This window comes from Nuphar pumila, chromosome 3, assembly GCF_984573655.1.
Source record: "Nuphar pumila chromosome 3, dmNupPumi1.hap1.1, whole genome shotgun sequence".
Lineage (NCBI taxonomy): Eukaryota > Viridiplantae > Streptophyta > Magnoliopsida > Nymphaeales > Nymphaeaceae > Nuphar > Nuphar pumila.
The window spans coordinates 2,419,863-2,436,545 of NC_143251.1; the positions used below are offsets into that span (position 1 = coordinate 2,419,863).

Below are 16,683 nucleotides of genomic sequence, written 5' to 3' on the forward strand. Positions count from 1 at the left end.
AGCCTAACAAGACTCAACCTTAAGTTATTGCTTTATTGGTACAACATTTTCCTGAAGAAAAGGGTGAGAAGAATTAATAGTTACCATGTCATATGGGCAGTACCATCGGAAAAGCCATTTTGGAACCTAGTTGAACACAAGTTCATTACGTACGGTCACTTACCCATGAACGTGGGGGTCACAATTGATGCAATATTTTTCATGATTTTTTTCGAGTAAACCGACCTGTCCATTCATGGTATCCCAGGCTTGTTCAGCATTGAAAATGAAGGGATCAATAATTTTGATGTGCAGCCATCGAAGCCATTCAGCTTGGTCGCATATATCTATCACTATAAATTCTAGCCACCATTGTGCTTATAAACAGTTTATGGCATATACAATCCCCTTCTTTGTTTGAAAAACGTCATCACTAGGGCTGGGAAACGAGATGAGCAGCTCGTCTTTTGGCTCAGCTTGGCTTGAAAATTGAGCTCAGCAAGCCAAGCTACGAGCCAGCTCATTTAAGTAAACGAGGCAAGCACGAATATGGCAAGCTTGGCTCATATAGACTAGTTTTACATATTATATATTTAAATATTGTATATTATATATATCATATCCTTAAAATATATATTATATATGTTTTAAGCATGTCTTGTACAATATATATATATATATATATATATATATATATATATATATATATATATATATATATATATATATATTATCAAACTCTAAAAAAACACTAAAAAAACAAACTTTTTTAAAAAATGAGCTAGCTCATGATAGGCTTGTAACGAGCTTGGGCTCAGCTCAGCTCATGATGATCTCGCAAGCCGAGCTTGAGCAGGGGTATGCCCTTAATGAGCCGAGCCCAAACAGCCCAAGCTTGGCTCGCTCGGCTCATTTACCAGCCCTAGTCATTACATGTATCTAACTTGTGCAAGGAACATTGCCATCAAGAGAATTTCCTGTACCTGTGAAGGTTTATAATGTATTTATGAATAACTATGGCTTCCCTTCATGTAATTGAGTGACAGACCAAGTGTTATTTTCTCGCAAGAATTTCTGCCGTAGTGTCTTACCAATGTTGATGTTGTTGGATATATATATATATATATATATATATATATATATATATATATATATATATATATATATATATATATATATATATAGAGAGAGAGAGAGAGAGAGAGAGAGAGAGAGAGAGAGATTCTGGGTCTGCACATTAGACCATGCATCGTTTATAAAATTCTCACACATGTTCCTTTCTTTGGATCTCATTTTATAAAATCAAAATCAAACTTAAGTTGTATATGTCATCGTTTTTTTTTTCTCATTTTTATGCCATCTCTTAGTCCATCTTTTTGAATGAGCAACATTTTTAATCAATATATTACCTTTAACGATTTGTTTTTTTTCCTGTTTCACATATTGATCACTATGGTTGGAACCACAGAATGCACCACCACAAGGGATCTATAAGATTCCAATTTCGAAATTGAAAAGAAAAGGAAGCACTACAGCATAAGAGGGTAACAGCTTTCTACAGCACAACTGTCCCGGGGTTTTGAATTTTGTTCTCTTTTTAATCCATTAAGCAAACTGGGATTAGATTATCGTATCGAAAGAAAAGCTGGGATTGGATTAATTTCTTGACTTTTTATTGTATGAGTACAGGGCATCCGTGTGGAAGTCTCACACAACTTTCTACAGCCAATTGTGTTCAGTCTAAGAATCTCCCTTGTAAACCAACAAGGAGGCTTGTACTTGAACCGAGGGGCTGCTACTGCTTGTTTAAACCAACACATCTTGGGGAGGAAATGAGATAGCTGGATGGTTACGTCACACGATCGTAACCGAGATGTCGACGGTTCAAATCCTGCAGGGTGTTATCCTTATATATATATATATATATATATATAGGATCAGTGAGGAATCGAGATGCATACATTTCAAACTCCATTTAGATGAGCAACAACCAAGTCATTCCATGAATCTGTAATTCCTGGCAAGCACCAGTGCATGCAATCATCATGTTTTTTCCCTCCTGAACTTGATGGATGAGCATCAGCTCTATATTCACTCATGCGAGTAATGTCCAGAATGCGAAAACTTGTACCTCTGATAGCACGATACATGTGCTGATTCGCCAATCGTGCCTCTCTATTTGTTCCGTTATTGTCAAGAGAAAACAATTCCTCCACCTGAGAAGAGAACCAATCAGCAAAAAACTCACGGTGAGCAGACTGGACCATTCCTATTAAATCCAATCAACTGCATAAAGCAATACACTACCTGGGTTAATACATTGTTGCAATTCTTGAAACATATACCCATCATTCTTCAACCCAGTTCAATTTTTCTTTTATTTACTTTTTATCATTTTTTTATTTTTTTCCTCTTTCCCTTTAATTGTACTCTTGTCAAACATATTTTATCCACTTTTCTCAATGATTCCAACCGGTGACTCACACTAAATCATCCTTGACATATTTAACGGAGCCTTCGCACCATTTTCCATAAAAATCTCATGCATCCTCGGCAAGTTATCATTTTCTGGAACTTTTTTCGTTTGCGAGTAAAAAAGGAATAGTGATTGAAATTCAAAGATCATTTGTTCAGAACTTCAACTGTTTTATGCATTTTACTGCCTAAAATGTTGTGACCCTTAATTGCAACCCGCCAAACAATAAACTTACGGTTAAAATAGAGGTCCTGGATAACAGAACCTCAATAAGAAAAATTAAAGACCAGCATACGAAAACCTTTTTGAAAAGGAATAGGAAAAGTTTAAAAAAGGAAAAGTAGAAAAGTGAATATGACAAGCAAAGATCACATAAGAGATGCTTCCAGTGATATTGGATTACGACCAACAAGCACACAATCAGTGATGGACCTGGGAATATTTTTCACCTGGGAGGCATGCTATGGACATATGAATCAGGAGGTTGACGCTCAGGTTGAACCCCTAAGGGTTCTCAGATCTAGGTGAAAGCTTAGGTGACCAGATTTGGCCTGTGTCTTATGGGGCTTGGCCTATGGCTCCATGACCATGGTTGCCAGTCGAAGAAGCGGGAGCGAGAAGTGATACAGGAAGCAAGAGCGGGAAGCGAGGCACTTTCAAAATTTTAGGAAGCGGGAAGCGTGGGACGACTTAGAAGCGAATCACGAACCGTCTCGGAAGCGACCTAGGAAGCGAACCAGAAGCGACCTAGGAAGCAAACCGGAAGTGACCTAAGAAGCGATGGGGAAGGCGAAAAAAGAAAAAAGAAAAAATAAATAAAAAATGAAAAAAAAAAAGAGGAAAGCGTGAGGGAAGCACGCTTCCCATAAAAGGGAAGCGCACTCCCCCAAAAAAAAGGACACTTCCCCGCGTGTTTCGGAAGTGCGACATTTCGCGCTTCCGAAACGCGTATCGGGGAAGCGCGCTTCCCCTATGGTATAGGTGCTTCTGGTAACTCTGTCCATGACACATTGACCAATAAGCTTGATTACAAAAGTCTATTGAAAAGTGATGGATATACATGTACCAAACCCTGAGTTTGGCTCAATCACTAGCAGGGTCGAAACTAAGCCGAGTTATTCAACCTCAAGCCAAAGTATAGCAGGATAAAAATAACATAGCTAAAATTCGCATGGCAGGAACAATCTTAGCAACTATGCAGGGGAAAGTGCCCCCTTTGGCTCTGCCTCAGCATGCCATATGATAACACACTACAGTAAAATCAGAGGTACCTGCTCATGTAGCAAAGGTTTTTTGCGTTGACAAAAACCACCTTCATTCCAATCACCACCTTCAAAATGCCTTGGAGACTGCGTGCAAAAAAATTTCCATCCGCTGGCTTTCATTTGTCTCTCCACAAACAATGTCTGTTGAATTAAAAAAAAATCCAATAGGAAACTGAAGATATAAAATATGGTTTCATGTCTAATCGAATATAAACAATGTATCAAAAATCTGACATTGTGATTCAAACAAAAGGACTCGTCCACCAGATTGATGTTTAGAGACAATACCACCAAGACACAAAAATATGATGAATGATTATAAAAACGTAGAAACTACCTAACAATTCCAAGACAATAAAGCTGGACAAAACACTCTCTCATAATAGCAAATTCAAACATTCTTGCTTTCTTCAGGGTCACCTTTTGTCAAGGAAAGCCTTTTCCTTAAAAACCTTCATCTGCAGAGCAAAATATTGGAATGCTCTGTCTGGTACCATCTACCTATTTACAAAAGTCAGAGACCTTTGAAGAGGAGATTGGGAATATAAGAAAGCTTATTAGAAATAAAGGAAATATATATAATGATGAAAACATGCTAAATGGGGTTTTTCAAGTTTTCCTGTGCTTTTTTCACAATTCTGATCCCATAAATGTGTTCAGCATGGATGACTTACTAGGAATCGACACCTGCATCATGTTTTTTTGATGAAAAAAAAACATATTTGGAGCCTCAAAAATTTACTAAGACTTTCGGCCGTTGATTTTTCAAACCTTACAAAAACCTACCCATGTGTCAAAATCAAATGCTCTAAGAGCAGATTTTTAAAAACCTACCTTATAAAATCAAGCACTATATATATATATATATATATAGAGAGAGAGAGAGAGAGAGAGAAACACACACCAAATTGGTAAAGTACATGGTACAAATGATGAAGTGGAGACTCAACAATGAAAACTGTGAATAAAGTCATCCTAATGATAAATAACAAAGAAAAGTAGCGATTAACAACACAGTCTTGACTGTAGAAAATTTAGAAAAGAAAAAAAGAACCACAGACATAATGCTGACCATTCTCAACAGACATTTGAAGTTCTCCATTTTTTGCCTTGTCAAGTTTCAGCATTACTGGCATTAGGGGTGTCAACCGGTTGAGTTTACCCAGACCCGACCCGTACCAAACCCTACAGGGTCCGGGTATGGTGATAAAAAAGAAGACCCAATTAAGATCCGGGTCCAGACCTGAAGGTCTGATTAATACATGGATCCAGGTATAGTTTGTGAAATTTTATACCAGACCCAGGCCCGACCCGAGTTCCGATTAAGAGCTGCAATTTTTTAGTGTAAAAATGATAAAAAAAATATTATTTTATTGGGTATGGCCCGGGTCTGATTCTAGTTCTTATCAGGTCCAGGTATGATTTCTGTTATGGTGGGCCCGATTAGACTCAGGTTCAGACATGATACCATACCTGAAAATCAGTGCCAGGTCTGGTTCCAGCTGGGTCCGAACCAAACCCGACCTGTTGACACCCCTAACTGGCATGCAATCTATCAAGTCTACAATGGTAAATAGGGCTAAGTGAAGTATTTGAGAAAAAGCAATAGCACATAACAAATGAAAAAATGGTGAAATATTCTATAAGCTCAAATAACATCAATCCCCAACATGGAATCCAAAAAGGTGCTTACACCAAATGGCCTCCAAAATATATATTCTAAGAGTACGCATGCTGAAAAGGATTGGTGTCTGCTTCCCTTTACTTGTTATGGTTACATGTATCAATATAACCAATTTATTATTTTGCCCACTTTTCCTGATGTCCTTACTTGTCATGATTCTGATACATCGCCCTCCACAAGGTCGAAGCTGGGTGCACTCCCCGGTGGGCAGGGGGGACCTCAAGGGTTTTACCAACTGGAGGCCTGCCAATGTGCAGTTGAGAGGTGGGGATTCCGACGGCCTACACACAAAAAATGATTCTGATATAGTAATGTGATTGATTTATTGTTTCCTGTTTTCCTTGATGAATATGCACACCCATCCTCATCTGGCATCCAATATAATGAGCATTTCTCTTTCCAATGGTTTCATAGAAGCAGTCACCAAGAAAAATGGTTGAAATTTACAGTATTGTAAGGTCAATCACTTCTTAACCTGTATCAAGTACACCAAAAAAATATTACTTTTGTAACCTCTTTCTGATTTTCCTCTTGAATATGAATTCCCATCCTCATTAGGTGTCCAATATGATGAAAGTTTCCTTTTCCATGGTTTCATAAAAGTAGTGGTAAAGGTAAAAGGTTGACATTTGAATATTGGAAAGTCAATTACTTCTCTACCTGTTAACCTACAAGTACAATAAAGAATTACATTTATGTACAAGGTTTGATTATACAGAATTGCAATCATCACTTATATCCGACAATCTCATTCCAACGTGCTTTTTTTTCAGGTATTCAAAGCCATATATCTGTAATAGCATGGCATTTCATACAAGCCCAATCAACTAATGGCCTACAACTTCCATATTTCCATATGATGCTGCTGTAACTGAAATCACACTGATTAATTTCCCTGTTGCAGAACTTTTAGTGCAGCAATCTTTATTTCAAAAAACTACAATTTTCCACTTCAAACCAATGTTGTCAGTATCGGTATCGGCCCTGATTCGTTGGGCCATCGATTCAGCTGTATTGGCCGATACCAATACTCAAGTGAATCGTTCTGTATCGGTCAGAAAATAATATAAAATTCTTATGTGTCAATCATAATGTGACACTTGTTAAAACCATTAAAAAATAGTATTTTTTTGCATTTATTTAAAAAATAGCCGATTCAGGGTGAAGCGTATCGATTTTCTGCCGATATAATGTGTATCGGCCGATGCGCACCGATACTGATAAGATTGCTTCAAACACCTCTCTTCACGAATTACATGGATATTTGTTTACATCACAATGCATGAAGTTCAACTGACACTTAATTCCACCAATCCACTGACTGAAACTATTTTCTCTCAACATTTTCATTTCATGTGTATCTCATCTTGGTAACTATCCTTCAAGGTCTTCTAGAACACTTGCTGAACCATCTCAAGCCTATATATCTGATAACCTTTCTCATAAACATTATAGAAGGAAATATCAAATATAACTAGAAACACCACAACCATTCCTAAATTGACATGTACAGGAATCAGAATCCTTGACATGGAAACACATACTGACCAACAGAGATAAGATTATATAGGATTCTGTGCATGTGACCACCTAATATTTATCACAAACAAAAACTACTAATTATGAAAAATGCAACCCATTGCAGTTATCAGTTTCCAGATGGACTTTCTAATAAAAAAAATGACCAACTTTTTGAACCTAAATTTACTGCATAAGGAATAGAAAAACCCGGATAACTGAGTAAATGTTATGCTTCCAAAAGAAATAGGCCATACCATATATTTTAGAGTTATATCTAGGCCAAACTCAGGAGATTTAGGAGGAATCACAGGCAAACCCTTTTCGAAAAAGAGCATGGGTGAACTCACTGGATCAAACTTTGAAGGTGCCCACCACCTAATAACAAGAAGTTACAACATGGAAATAAGGAAAAGGAGTCAAGATATTCCTTTATAGCACATTATATCTGGAAATTGTAAATCACATGACCTGATGAAACTATATATGATAGAATAACTTAAGTTAATATAGACATTTGAAGCACATCAAAATACTTAGTTTTGTGGCTTATTTAGTCGCGAAATTTCCAGGTAGTTGGCTAGAAGTAATTGGAAATGAAAAAATGTCTCCCCACTACAGCAACTTTCTCAACCATATAGTCAGAAACTTGTGCAACAACAGTCTTGATAATAAAATCAGATTTTATTATTTTTGGCCTATAATAATGAAAAAATGAGTTCCCACTGCAGAAAATTTATGTAACCAAGGGGTCTCAGCTTCAAATCAGATAAGGCCTAAAAAACAGCTTGCCTATTAAAAAAAACTTATGTAACCACAAAGTAGACAGAAACTTTGAAATTGACAGCCTCAATACTGAAATCAGGATATCATATTTTGGACATAAAGACCTCAAACAATCCTTGCTTCATTAATGCAATGTGGTGATGTCATTTGATCTTGTCTTCTGCTTTTAACCTCACGTGTTTTTCTGTGGCTGCTTGGTTTCAGGTGAAAGTTTTTCCATGCACTTAAAATTTTTATTTTGCTCCGAAGAACAACAAATAAACAGACAGATAAGTAATTAAAACTTAATTCCTTACATTGATGAGAGTGCACTACCATATCCTTTTCTTCTTTCTTGATTCGATACTTTTGAACATGAAACCAAGTTTTGTGGTTATAATTAGGGGTGTCAATGGGTCGGTTTGGTTCGGACCCAGGTGGAACCAGACTTGGACCAGATTTTCAGGTATGGTATCGGGTCCGGATCCGGGTCTAATCGGGTTTACTATAAGAGAAATCGTACCCAGACCCGATAAGAACTACACGAACCAGACCCAGACCATACCCAGTAAATTAACATTTTTTATCATTTTTACATTGAAAATTTGTGGGTCTTAATCAGAACTCGGATTGGGCCCGAGTCTGGTATAAACTTTCACAAACTATACCCAGGTCCATGTATTAAGCGGACCTTCAAGTCTGGACTCGGGTCTTCTTATTTGTCACCATACCCGGACCCTACAAGGTTTGGGTCCAGGTAAACCCGACCCGTTGACACCCCTAGTTATAATGCTAGGGCTGGACAACAGGGCCACCTGGCCCGAGGCCCGGCCCGAATATATATATAAAGCCTGCAGATATCCCGTTAGCATGTGGGCTGGCCCGACCCGTGATTTTGTCTGGTCGGGCTTAGACCTAGTTTTTGGAAGAAGGACCGACCCGAACCGGGCTTAAATCTGACCCGACAAAATCATGGATCGGGTCGGCCTACCCGCAGGCTTTATATATATATTCAAATCGAGTCAAGTATGTGATTAAAAAATGGATTCATCTTGGATCCCATCTATTCTTTTGCATTTTTTTAAAAATTTTATAAAGGAGCCTATGAATTCAAGGAAACAAATGAGAAATGTTGTGAACATACGATGGCTTGCAACCTGGCCCAAGCTGGTCCGCATTAGACCTATGGGCCTAACGAGCAGGCCATGGATTTTTTTATTAGACCCGGGCCCAACCCAAATCTGGCCTAGGCCTGCCCCGGTTGGTCAACAGGTCGGGATTGACCAAGTCTGGCAAATCAAGGGCCTGGCCAAGCCCGTCCACTAAACGGGCTGGGTTGACCCAGCCCGCCCATTGTCTAGCCCTATATAATGCTATGATCCTTGGCATCCTATGTAACAGCGACACGGTTGAAGGGGTAACGTACTCGTGTCGACACAGAGGGCGGGTGCACAACGCAGTACAGGTATGCCACGAGTCGGGTACCGCACTACGCCGACATCGGTCAAACCCTCTCGCCTCTCATCTTCCCCCTATGTCTCCCCTCTCTCTCGTCTTCCCCTCTGTCCCCCCCCCCACCCACCCACACACACACACTCTCTCTTTCTCTTACCCTCTCTCTCTTGATTCCCCTCATCCCCCTCTCGCCTCTTGTCTTCCCCCTTTGTCTCCCTCTCTCTCTCTCTTGTCTTCCCCTAGGAAGTGGGAGAAACAAAAGGAGGGGAGGAGAAAGAGGAAGAAAAAGAGGAGCATGAGGAGAAGAGAAAAAAGGGTATTCCTTGCTTCTTCATCTTATTCTTTTCTTGCACGTTCTCTTTCGTACATATAGAAAGAGAGAAGGGGGATATGGGGTCATCCTCCTCATTCTCGTTCTTCTTCTTTGCATCGAGAGAGAGGGGTAGAGAGCAGAGGTATGGGTCCTCCTCGCCTTCATCTCATTCTTACTATTTGCATCAAGAGAGAGAGAGGTGGTGGGAATGGGTTTTAAAAATGAAAGCACAAAAATTTAAATACTCCCTTGTTTTCAAAATAATTTTATTTTACCCTTCCTACTCTTTTACATTTAAAATGTCTTTTCTTTCTTTTAAAATAGGTTCAGGACTAAAGGAGGTTGATTTATAATTTGGGTAATGGGTTTGAATAGATCCATTATAATAAATTTGGATTCTTTAAGAGATTATATATAGTTGTGTCCCTGTACCCACATTTTTCGAACTTGTTGTATTGTACCCTCCGTACTCGCATCCGTACCCATACCCATGTGATCTATGTCACACGGACTCTTCTAACATGGCACCGCACCCGCGTCGCACCCACACCCAGGCAGGTGCGACACTTGGACACAGCTTCCTTTGTGTTAGGTGAAGTCAACCACATTGAGGTCCATTTCTATCCAAAAGTAGATTCAGTTAACCCTAATCAAGTCCATTTTTATCTATATTATATATATATAAATACATAAATACACACAAATACACATAGTGTTAACTTAAAACTATTAAAAATTATATATATCCTCTCTGCACCCAAGTTTTTTTAAAGTGCCGCATCGCCGCATCCGCACCTGCACCTATGTGACATAGTTAGCATATGGCCATCAAGTTCAATGCATGAAGACTTCAACTCTTAATCCAGAAAACTCTTCTTGGATGAACTAATTTGCAGTATTGCATGCAAATTTTAATGGCACAAGTACAACTAAAGCTCCCCTTTCGTCAGATTTTATATATATATATATATATATATATATATATATATATATATATATATATATATATCTTTATTTCTATTTTAAAATATATTTTAGGGGGAAATGTATTTTTTATTTTTGTTAAAGGGTAAAATGGTCTTTGATCATTATAGTCATCAAGGACTCCGAACGGCTAAATATTCTAGCTGTTGGGAGCTCCCCAACGACTATATTGGCCTTCTCTTACCCCTTGTATCTTGTATAAATAAGGGACTTGTCCCTTATTTGTTATGTATTTAGTATGAATTTATTATTAATAAATTATTTATTTTGTTTGAGTGCCCTATTCTATCCCTTAGCGACTTTTGTGTTTGTGCCTTATTGTGGATTGTGTTTGTGCCTCTTGTGAGCTGTGTGGAACCATTCCTTATTTCATTACATGGTATCAGAGCTTTGGGCACTTGATTCTTGTGGACAAAAGGATTATGTGGACATGAGCTTGTATGATCGTGAGTTCGTGGTGTTCAAAGGAGCTTTGCTATCCATCACTCTTTCTTCTTTCACCTTGCTTTCTTGATCATCATCATGGAGGAGAACCATGAGACTATCACCATCATTCTCATAAAGTTCAATAGCACCAATTTTGTGATGCTTCTATTGTGAAGCACCATATTTGGAGCAAAGGGCTATGGGGATTGGTTGATGGCACCGATAAGTAGCCAAAACTTGTCCTCACGAAGAATGACAATGCAAAGGAGGTTGCATTACAAGGAGAAGACATGAACAAAGTTGTTGCCGACTATGAGAAAAGGTGGAAATAAAGAAAGATGGGTCTTTCCAAAATCATGGCATTGCTCATCCCTAATGTGAACATAAAAAAGTCTGCAAGCTTGGCGACATAGTTAGCAAACCCAACGATCCGACTCGAGTGTGGAAACTTGAATGAGGAGCACCAGAGCCGAGGCAGACGAAAGGAGAGAGAGAGAGAGAGAGGTCGGCTGAGAGAGAGAACTCATTATTTTTTTTAATGCTTAGGGCTAATCTCCTCTAAGTTAAATAGAGAGAAGCCAATAAAAGAAATTACATACAAGTCCCTCCTTAATTATGAAATATCAAATAACCTACTTTTTAATAAAGCTTACGCTTAAAAACTCAATAGGACAATTAGTCTCAACACTCCCCCTCAAGCTGGAGCATAGATATCAATCATGCTCAGTTTGTCACAACATTTTGAGAAATTTGGTCTAGAAAGAGGCTTTGTAAACATATCTGCAACTTGGTCCTTCGACTTTAGATATTTGGTAGCGATATGACCAGCTTGAACCATATCTCTTACGTAGTGACAATCAACCTCAATATGTTTTGTTCTCTCATGAAAGACAAGATTGTTCGCTATATATGTGGTTGCCTTGTTATCACACATCATTGTCATGGGAGAGGAAATCTTCACCTCAAGATCGTTTAGTACAGTACGAACCCACATTAATTCAGCAGCAGTTTAGGCCATAGCCCTATATTCTGATTCTGCACTTACCTAGCAACCACATTTTGCTTATTACTTCTCCATGAAATTAGGTTATCTCCCATAAACACACAAAACCTTATGGTAGATTTTCTATCCACTACAGATCATGCATAGTCAGCATCAGAGTAAGCCACTATTTCCAGGGTTCCACCTTTCTTGAATAATAACTCTTTTCCAGGAGAAGATTTTAAGTACCTGAGAATCATTATTGTTGCATTCCAATGTACTTCAGTTGGTTTGTCCGTAAATTGGATAACTTTGCTTACTGCTAAAGCAATATCAGGTCTGGTCACAGTAACATATAGTAGCTTCCCTACCAATGAGCGATAGCTTTTGCTATCAACAGGTTTTGACCCTTCTTCAAACAACTGAACTTTATAGTCCATGGGAATATTTGCTGGTTTAGCTCCCAACATTCCAGTTTCTTTTAATAGGTCAAGAACATACTTCCGTTGAGACAGAACCATTCCTTCACGGCTCCTGGCAACTTCTATTCCCAGAAAATATCTAAGTGAACCAAGGTCTTTTGTAACAAAATGTTTTTAAAGATGAGCCTTTATAGCTTCAATATCTTTCATATCATCTCCTATAAGAATGATGTCATCCACATATACCACCATAACAACTATACCTAAGTTAGTTTTCTTAATAAATAATGTATGGTCTGCCGCCGACCTATTAAAGCCAAAACTTGACATCACTTCAAACAACTTTTGAAACCATGAACGCGGACTTTGTTTCAAACCATATATCGTCTTTCTTAATCTACACACCTTCTGACACTCCCCCGCAACCTCGAATCCAGGAGGTTGTTCCATGTATACTGTCTCAGTCAAATCCCCATATAGAAATGCATTTTTCACATCTAATTGACACAAACTCCATCCATGGTGAACAGCCACTGAAATAATAAGGCGAGTGGTACCCATCCACGCAACAGGAGAAAAAGTTTCAAAGAAGTCAATACCATAAGTCTGAGTATACCCTTTGGCTACTAATCTGGCCTTGTACCTTTCAATAGAACCATCTGATTTGTATTTTATTGTATATACTCATTTGCATCCAACAATGTCAACATCCACTGGGCAATCAACTAGATCTCATGTATATTGAGACATTAAGGCATCCATTTCTTCTTGCATGGCCAGCTTTCACCTGTTATCGAGCTCTGTCTGTTGATAGTTCAGAGGAATAGTTTTAGCAGATAAGGCTGAAACAAAAGCTTTGATCTGATTTCCAATTCTGACATCGAACACAAAATGAGATATGGGATATAAGGTACATTGTCGTGTCCCCTTCCGTAGAGCGATTGGCCTGTTATTATCATCATGAAGAGCACTGTTGTCAGTAATACTTACCTCAAGAGAAGAAGAAGATGAAGGCACTGGAGGGGATGGAGCTCTATGCACATATACCAATAGAGGATTATGAAATCGTGAAGGAGATAAAGGTTGGTTAGGTAATGGGGGCACAGATTCCAAAGGAAAAGGAGGTACAGGAAGTGGAAATAACTCAGCTGGATCAACTTGTATCTGAGTACAGGTACTAGAGTAATATGGAATGGATTCCAAGAAAGATACATCCGCACTGACATACTCTCGCCGAGAGATTGGATCATAACAACGATATCCCTTTTGATTTTTGAGATATCCTATAAACATGCATTTTGTAGCTTGAGCAGCTAATTTATCACGGTCAGGTCCAAGTTTGTGCACAAAACAAACACATCCAAATATTTTAGGTGAGAAAGAGAAGAATGAGGCATTTGGATTTAGGATATGTAGTGGAATTTGATCTCCCACGGAAGATGAAGGCATGCGGTTGATCAGATAACAAGCAGTGACAACATCACCCCAATATGACGCAGGAACATTTGATTGAATCATAAGGGTATGTGCGACATCAAGGTGTATGTGTTTTCGTCCAGCCACACCATTTTGTTGAGAGGAATAGGCAGAAGTAGTTTGGGGTAGAATGTCATAGTCTTGATAAAATTGCAACAAGACTTTTATTTTGAACTCAAGGGCATTATCAGTGCGAACAATCTTGACAGCAGATTCAAACTGAGTTTTTATTTCAAGAATTAAGGATTTGATAATACTTGAAACTTCAGATCTTTCTTTTATTAAAAACACCCATGACAACTTCGAGAAATCATCAACAATAACAAGATAATAACGACACTGAGTCCTAGTAGGAATCTTACTAGGACCTCATACATCTGCATGAAGAAGTTCAAAAACCTTGTGACTAGACTGACTCTGACTAGAAGGGAACGAACTACAATGATGCTTGCCCATCTGCCATGCTTCACACTGAAATGATGTAGTAGAAGGAATTTGAGGGAAGACATAACGAAGCTTTGACAATGAAGGATGACCAAGACGACGATGCCACTGAACAGGGTTGGATGAGTGTTCTACTGCAGCATAAACATTGCCCACTGGATGATGTAGGTAGTAGACTCCATTTTCTTCATAGCCTCCACCAATCTTCTTCCCCGTCAGCAAATCCTGAAAATGACAACTCATCAGGTCAAATATCACTCTACAGTTTAGTTCTTTGGTAAGACAGCTAACAGAGAGTAAACTTTGAGGAAATGAAGGAGCATGAAGAACATTTTTCAATTGCAAGGAGGAGGATATAGAAATATTTCCCTGACCAACAACTGGTGAAGAACTCCCATCTGCTAATGAGACTCCTCGATGAACAGTAATATCCTTTAGATCTGAAAAGAAAAGCGAATTCCCACACAAATGTCTGGATGCACCAGAGTCAATAATCCACTTACTATCATTCTGAAGAAGATGATTCCCTGTTGAGTAGGCCACACCCGCTACAGGAGAAGAGGAGCTTGAGGGACGAAGTGCTATCAGCTCATCATATTCTGATCAACTAAGGGTGATATTATCACTTGCAGAAGTATTGTCATTTGCATTTTCTACCTCTAGTGTAGTAACATTAGCTTTTGGAACATTATGCCTTGACGAAGAAGAAATTGGACGACCATGCTTATCCCAGCAGTGATCTTCTAAATGTTCAGATTTTTCACAGAAGGTACATTGAAATTTTCCTCTGCCTCCAATACCTCTTCCACAACCTCGTCCTCTAATATTCTGAATATTTCCACGTCCATAACCAGATGAGACAGCTAGAGCAGATGACTGAGACACAGGGTGACATTGTGGAAGAGAAATCACAAGTCTACTCAGACGATTATATGCATCATCAAGAGTAGGAACATCGGATCCAGTTAGCATTTGTACTTTTGCAACAGAGAATTCTGAAGACAAACCTGTGAGAAACCGAGCTATCATAGTCTGTTCTTGATGATCCTTTTGCTGCGAACAGCATAGAGGCCTGTGGGCATTGAGTCTTTCAAACGCTGCTTTGACAGAGGCATAATACTGAGTCAAGGTCTGATCTCCTTGCTGCAAATTATATATCTCCTGTTCGACTTGCAGGATACGACTCACATTAATTTCTTGAGAGTATGTATCTCAAAGATTGTCCCACATTTGTTTTGCTGTATTATAGTAAATTAGACCATCTGCAATATAAGGTTCGACACTATTCATGATCCATGACATAACGATGTCATTATCTTCGTCCCAAGTAATGTATTTTCCCACCATTTCATTCGGTTCATTTTCCAACAAAATATGTTTTTTACGATGTCCAGATACCGACATCATAAAAGTTCTGGACCACCTGACATAGTTAGTTTCATTCAATCTCACAGAAGAACCATACGAGAAAGGATTTGCAAAAGCCTTATACTCCCCAATATACTCATTTTTGGAATCAAATTTTGAAGTTTCACCCATACTGAATAGTACTAACAGGATATGGGAGATATTTGATGCTATTGCAGCTGCCAAAAAAAAATCGGATTCACTCACTTGAACATCGTGTTTTATAATCACACGTCAACCAAGTCCACGACTACACAAGGCTGCCACACCAGAAATAAATTCACGACAGGCTACAATTGACAGAAAACAGCGTGTTTCACGATCACGCGCCAACCAATTCCATGACCACACCTGACTATTCAACCCACGTCAGACACAATGGGAAAAACAACTCAGAAACATAGATCTGAGAAAGTCAGAACATCATCAAACACGACAACTTGTTCATGGTCTGATTTTAGCAGCTGCACTCAACACATAGATCCCACGACAGCCAAAAAAAACTTTCCACGAAATAGGAAATCTCGCCTGCTGCTTCCACGACACAGCTGCACTCAACACATAGATCCCACGACAGCCAAAAAAAAAACTTTCCACGAAACAGGAAATCACGCCTGCTGCTTCCACGACACAGACAAAAAAAAATATTAACATGCTGCTTCCACGACACAAAAGTTACGCCTGCTGAAAAAAAAAAACTACTTCCACGAAACAAGAATCACGACTGTTGCTTCCACGACACAGAAATTAAAAAAAACTTATTAACATGCTGCTTCCACGGCACAGAAATCACGCCTGAAAAAAAAAACTCCTTCCACGAAACAGAAAATCACGCCTACTCTGCCGTAACACCCAACTTGGCTGCAATAGATCTGTAGATCTGATTACAGATTTGTGTCATGACCTTAGTCAGACATCAGATCTGTGATCAGATCTATGCAATTAGATAAATAAAAATAACTACACCTGTTTACGATTTGGTGTAGGGCGATCACGTTTTCAGGCTCCCGAGATCCACTACTCTGATACCATGTGGAAACTTGAATGAGGAGCACCAGAGCCGAGGCAGACGAAAGGAGAGAGAGAG

The 16,683-nt window shown here is 38.8% G+C and overlaps 1 protein-coding gene across 2 annotated transcripts in view; it reads right to left on the reverse strand.

Moving 5' to 3' along the window:
- Positions 1-1,630: 1,630 nt before the first annotated feature.
- Positions 1,631-16,683, reverse strand: part of LOC149841622 (protein trichome birefringence-like 13) — a 34,243-nt gene continuing 19,190 nt past the window's right edge. For both annotated transcript variants that reach the window (XM_089998589.1, XM_089998588.1), the window contains exons 4-6: positions 7,180-7,300; positions 3,727-3,861; positions 1,631-2,195 (exon numbers count right to left, since the gene is read on the reverse strand). In XM_089998589.1, coding sequence (XP_089854715.1) covers positions 1,944-2,195; positions 3,727-3,861; positions 7,180-7,300 — 508 coding nt within the window. In that variant the 3' untranslated portion in view covers positions 1,631-1,943. The remainder of the gene's footprint in view (positions 2,196-3,726; positions 3,862-7,179; positions 7,301-16,683) is intronic.